Consider the following 6,000-nt stretch of genomic DNA (forward strand, 5'->3'; position numbering starts at 1 on the left):
AATAAAATAAAGGTCCATTAACAACTAGTATTTTTTAAAAAAGAAGAGAGCTGTAATGTTTACCTTTTTGTAAATCCTCCTTAAGTGACTTGACTTGCAAAAGCAAAGGGCTAATAAAATAAAAAACAAAGATGTGAGAGACCATAAGCAGTAATTCCCCAGCTTTCTTCAACCCCCACAAAAGATAAACAAATCACTCTTGGACATACTATAACTTGTAGCACTATGAGAATTCCATTAGATACAAAGAAACTGTACTTGCAGGAAAAGAAATGGAAAAGTGCAACATAATCTTTCAGAGATGTCATCTCAGCTTTAAAAACAGAAAGAGTGGACCACTTTAAAAAAAAAAAAAAAAAAGAAAGAAACAGGGGCTGCAGTTGTGGCCCAGTGGTAGAGCACTTGCTTAACATGTGTGAGGCACTGGGTTTAATTCTTGGCACTGTATATAAATAAATGAATAAAATAAAGGTCCATCAACATCTAAAAAAAAATTAAAAACACTAATGGTTGACCCAATCTCAAAGGACATTAGCATTTTAAAGTCAAACATCAATTGGAAGCAGCAGGCTGCCTGGCTTGCTTATCCTAGCAAGATGCTCACCTGTATTCATCATTGGGGTGAGCAATCTCCACAATGTCTCCAAGCTTGATGTGAGGAAACACTTTGGGGTTCACAACTAGCTCATCATCTGAAAGACAATTCAATCTTAAATAGAAAACAGAAGCTGGGTCTGTAACTCTAAGGCAAAGCATGTGCTTAGCAGTCATGAAGCCCTGAATTAAATCCCAGAAACCCACCCCAAAAAAGTAAAAATAACAAGTAGAAAATGCACTCATAAATTTCTTTTTTTTTTTTTTTTTTTTTTGCACCATTGGGAACTGAACCCAGGACCTTGCACATGCAAGACAAGTGCTCTACCACTATGCTACTTTTCTAGCCCTTTTTTATTGTGAGAGAGGGTCTCACTAAGTTGCCATGTAGCCTTGAACTGATGATCCTTCTGCCTAAGCTTCCTTTTTTTTTTTTAAAGAGAGAGTGAGAGAGGAGAGAGAGAGAGAGAGAGAGAGAATTTTTTAATATTTATTTTTTAGTTTTCGACGGACACAACATCTTTGTATGTGGTGCTGAGGATCGAACCCGGGCCGCACGCATGCCAGGCGAGCATGCTAGCATGCTACCGCTTGAGCCACATCTCCAGCCCCCCTAAGCTTCCTGAGTAGCTGGAATGACAGGAGTCTGATACCATATGCTATGGGTTTTTTGTTTTGCTGGGAGCCCAAGTTGCTGAGACTGGCTGTGAACTTGTCATCCTCCTGCCTCAGCCCCCTGAGCCACTGGGATTACAGTCATACACCACCATGCCTAGCTATTTAAAATAATTTTATTAGTTCATTTTAGTTATACATAATATTATGATTCATTTGACAATTTACAAGCACAGAATATAATTTGCTCCAATTTATCCCCCTTTCCCTTCCCTCCTCCTTCCCCGTTTCCTTTCCTCTACTCTAGTGATATTTCATCTATTTATTTATAGTTTTTTAAAATTATTACTTTATGGCTATAAAGGTGAATTCACTGTGGTATAATCATATGTGTAAGTAGGAAAGTTCGGTCAGACTCATCCCTTTGCCACTCCCTCCTTCCACCTCCCTCCCCCTCACTCCATTTCCTCTACTCCACTAATTTATTTTCAGAAAATCACAGCTCCACCCCATCTTTTTTTGTCCTTATTTTAATCTAGCTTCAACACATCCAAGAAAACATTTGACCCCTGACAGAATTTCTGAGTCTCGCTTATTTCACTTAACATGATATTCTCCAGTTCCATCCATTTACCAGCAAATGCCTAATTTCATTATTCCTTATAGCTGAGTAAAACTCCATTGTGTATATGTACCACATTTTCTTTATCCATTCCTCTGTTGATGGGCATACAGGTTGGTTCCATAGCTTGGCTATTGTAAATTGTGCTGCTTATAAGCACTGATGTGGCTGCATACCTATAGTATGCTGATTTTAGATGTTTTGGATATGTATCAAGGAGTGGGACAGCAGGGTTATATTATGGTTCCATTTCCAGTTTTTGGAGGAATCTCCATACTGTTTTCCAGAGTGGTTGTACTAATTTGCAGTCCCACCAATGGTTTTATTTTAGGAAGAAGATAATCACCTTTATTTATGCTAATATTTTTAAAAAGCACATTTCACATTTCAAATATAACCCTACTCAATAAAATTCAGCCTTGCTGGGGATGTAGCTCGGTGGCACTGCAACATTTGCCCAGCACTTGAAAGCCCTGGGTTCCAGTTCCAGTAAGGTGGCAGATGGAAGAGATTCAGTCTAATGAAGTGAATGAAGCATTGGGTTAATCCCAAATTTATCTGATAAAACATTTCCATTGACAGTTTTTTGCCAAATCTCTGTGACGCCTTCTCCTAATTTCCATAGTCTGAATTAAGTTCCATGAGCACATATTTTGTTTTGTTTAGTTTCCTTTTTTCTATGTTTCTCATTAAACTTAAAAAGACCTTGTCATACTCATAATCTTTATGTTTGGCATAAGTATATGCCTAATAAATATATATTGGTTGTATATTTATAATTTTCAGTATGTTACCTAGCCACATGTCTTATGTACATAAAAAAGTAGATTTATATACATTGTATATGCTATTCACACTATATCCTTGTGTTATTCCCCATGCCAAAATTATTTCTGTTGTCTATTTAGTATCTATCTACTCTACAAATGTTTAGGCAACACCAACAGCACACAAAGTATAGTATTGACAATAGTCTGTACATTTTAGCAGAAATTGTGTTTTAAATATAGCCATGCCTGTGTCTGGTCCATTACATCATTTAAGTAAAGACTCAAAACATCAGATATAAAAACTACTATTTTCCCTTTTTGGCAGTCCCTACCCTCTAACGGCTTATACATATTTAATATAGGAATAAATGCATACTAAAATATAGATTAGAGGTTGGGGTTGTGGCTCAGTGATAGAGTGCTTGCTAGAGTGCTTGCTTCACATGTATGAGGCACTGGGTTAGATTCTCAGCACAGCATATACATAAATGAATAAAATAAAGGTCAATCAACATTTTAAAGAAATATATATATATATATATATAGATATATAGATATAGATATATATATATAGATATATATATATAGAGAGAGAGAGAGAGAGAGAGATTTTTTAAATTTCTTTTCTAAATTTTTTTCTTCTATACCTCCAAGCATGGAGATATAGTTCAGTGGTAGAGCACTTGCTACATGTGTGAGGCCCTGGTTTTGATCTCCGCCATATATATATATATATATATATAAAAAACTTAAAATATATCCAAGTGCTATGGCTCATTTATACATTCTCAGCTACTCAGAAAGGCTGAGGCAAGAGGATTGCAAATTCAAGGCTAATCTCAGCAACTTAGTGAGACCTGTCTCAAAATAAAAGATAAACAAAGAGCTGATGATGAGGATATAGTTCAGTGGTAGAGCACACCTAACATGTGGAAACACCTGGATTCAATCCTCAGTACAGAAAAAAAGGGGAGGGGGCTAAAAAAAACAGACTTAATATGTCATTAATTGCAAATTCTGAAGTAAATAATGTTGTTAAGATGTAAGGGAAAATAATTCCTTTACAAAAGAAAAAGAATATCATACTACCAAGTGCCCTACTTTTCTGCAGATTTATAAAGTCAAGGCTCTAAGAAAAACTATTGTAAAGAAAGCCCTTGAAGGCTGGGACTGTAGCTCAATAGTAGAGCACTAGCCTAGCATGTGTGAGGCACTGGGTTGGATCTTCAGCACCATATAAAAATAAATAAGAAAAATAAAGTATTGTGTTCATCTATACTTAAAAAAAAAAAGAAGAAGAAGAAAGAAAGCCCTTGAACTTGAAGATAAGGTAAACTAGAGGCTCACCTGAGATGAATATGGAAAGTCAGAGGCAGAGCTATTATGCAGATTATGCTTTAGTGCAAGCTAACATGCTGCATCCTGTCCCTTTTTATGCCAAGGAGACAGGCAAACTTTCATGCTTTGATCATACCTGTTCTATACACATCTATGCAAGGTCTCACTGACTCTAAACACTAAAATACCATTTCAGTTTCTCTTATCTGCCAAACAAGTGTAGGCTGGAATTTTAAATATACAATAAATTTGTAATAAGCAACACAATTCAACAAATGAATGAAAATAAACTGGCAATATTCACAATGTTCATTAAAAGCCTGAATGAAAATACTTTTAGAAAGGGCCTGTGGTTTATAAGTCCTATCATACTTCTTATTCCTGCTTTACTCAGGAAAGTTGCCTGTTTAGCCTCAACTGTCACATGAGTTGATGCGTAATTTTCCAGTCACTGGACACATCAGAATTTCAGCCAACTTGCACAACCCCCAAAGACCAATCAATACTGACCACTGCCCCCAAAGCCCTTCTTGTGGATGACCAGTTTGTAGACCTTTGTTGTTCTCATCTTGTCCTTTGGTTTCCTTCAGCTGTTCCAATCTTGGAGCAGAGAAGTCATCTTGCGTCCCTGCCATTGAAACACAAACAAGAAGGCTGGAATGTCAGACTTTCCTCGCACTCCTCTTCTGATTTTGGTGTTACTCAGTTGAGAGGAAGCGCCAAACACAAGATGAAATCATTCCGCCAATCACAAAGAGAGGGAAAACAATCCAGAATCTAAGAACTAAGGGTAACTGGGGGTCGGGTCTTGTCAAACCTCTAAAAAGATATTCTATCTATCGCATCCCCAAAGAGGACACTTGCAGTAAATGGGACATTCATTACCTGGTCTCCATCTACCAAAAATACCCGAATAATACAGAAATCTTAAAAGAGGTTAACCTACTCCATTTGTAGACAAAACACAAGGGACTTGCCCAAGGTCACTCAGACACTTTGGAGCACTCCCACAATTTGCGTTCACCCAACAAAGTCCTGGGCAAGGCAAGTATGAATAAGAGGAAAGCAGGGTGTTCCATCAGTACGAACTCTCAGCGGACCCTTCCGCTGAGGCCTCTGAGACTCAGAGAGGGAGCAAGACTTGTCCAAGGTGACAAAGCAGGTTGGGGACCGAGTCGGGACTCGAACCGGGACCAAGGCCCCCTCCCTCGGAGGCCCCCCACGCCCCAGCTCAGAGTGGGCAGCTCCACTCACCTGCAGCTCCGGAACCCCTTCCCACCTCAGGCCGGAGCCCCGAGGGCCGGACCCTCAGTAAGTACCCGCGCCTCCTCAGAACACCCCCACGTAACCCCGTACAGCCTGCAGGCTTCCCACCCCGGAGTTCTAGGAACCGGCAGGCCCTACACAGCCATGGAGAGCTCACCTGAGAACCCGCGCCGCTCCCGTAGCTCCGCCCAGGGGCACCGCCCCCTTCCCGCCCCCGCGTCCCGGGCCGCTCTCGCCAGGCCTCCTCCTCGTCTCGGTGACCGCGCCACTTCCTCATCCGGGGCTCGCGCCAAGGGTGGGGCGTCGCCTGCAGCCTCAGCCTCTGCCTCTGACCACTTCTCAGCGTTTCTCAGCCACTAGACAAACCCTTTGCTTGCCTTGAGAAGGAAATGCGGAAATAGATTAGTACCCAGGATCCTAGTTTTACACTTAGTGATCAGCAGCAGGGGAAACAGGGAGAGTGTCCCCAAGCTAAACTTCCTTGCATATAAATGAGGCTAATTACTCTCTCCTGCCCACCCCCCAGGGCTTCTGAGAGGTGTGAAAGGAAATTTCTGGGAGAAACTTTGGAAAATACAAAGGGGCGAGTGTATGAGACAGTGTAAAGGTTCCTATTAGCAAGTATCCATTTGGGGGACGTTTACAAACACCCCAAGACTTTCTGTGCTCCTCTGGCTATTAATAACAAAATAGTGGCTGCCCATAACTTAATATCCTCATGTAGTTGTATGCCTAGTAGGTGGTAGATACTATTGTACTTCACAGACAGAAACTGAGGCTAAAAGACACAAACTC

General features: G+C 40.4%; 1 protein-coding gene across 18 annotated transcripts in view; it reads right to left on the bottom strand.

Moving 5' to 3' along the window:
* Positions 1-5,415, bottom strand: part of DEPDC5 (DEP domain containing 5, GATOR1 subcomplex subunit) — a 158,339-nt gene extending 152,924 nt beyond the window's left edge. For 17 of the 18 annotated variants that reach the window (XR_014021036.1, XR_014021037.1, XR_014021038.1 and 14 more), the window contains exons 1-4: positions 5,194-5,268; positions 4,450-4,567; positions 605-692; positions 64-110 (exon numbers count right to left, since the gene is read on the bottom strand). Coding sequence is in view for 12 of the 18 variants with exons in the window: in XM_081285913.1 (XP_081142039.1) it covers positions 64-110; positions 605-692; positions 4,450-4,507 (193 nt within the window). In the remaining 6 variants the exon portion in view is untranslated. Of the gene's footprint in view, positions 1-63; positions 111-604; positions 693-4,449; positions 4,568-5,193; positions 5,269-5,362 lie in introns of those variants that run through there. The other variant, XM_081285910.1, reaches the window with a different exon arrangement.
* Positions 5,416-6,000: the final 585 nt, after the last annotated feature.

Source organism: Spermophilus citellus (assembly GCF_964194105.1).
Source record: "Spermophilus citellus genome assembly, chromosome: 3".
Taxonomy (NCBI): Eukaryota; Metazoa; Chordata; class Mammalia; order Rodentia; family Sciuridae; genus Spermophilus; species Spermophilus citellus.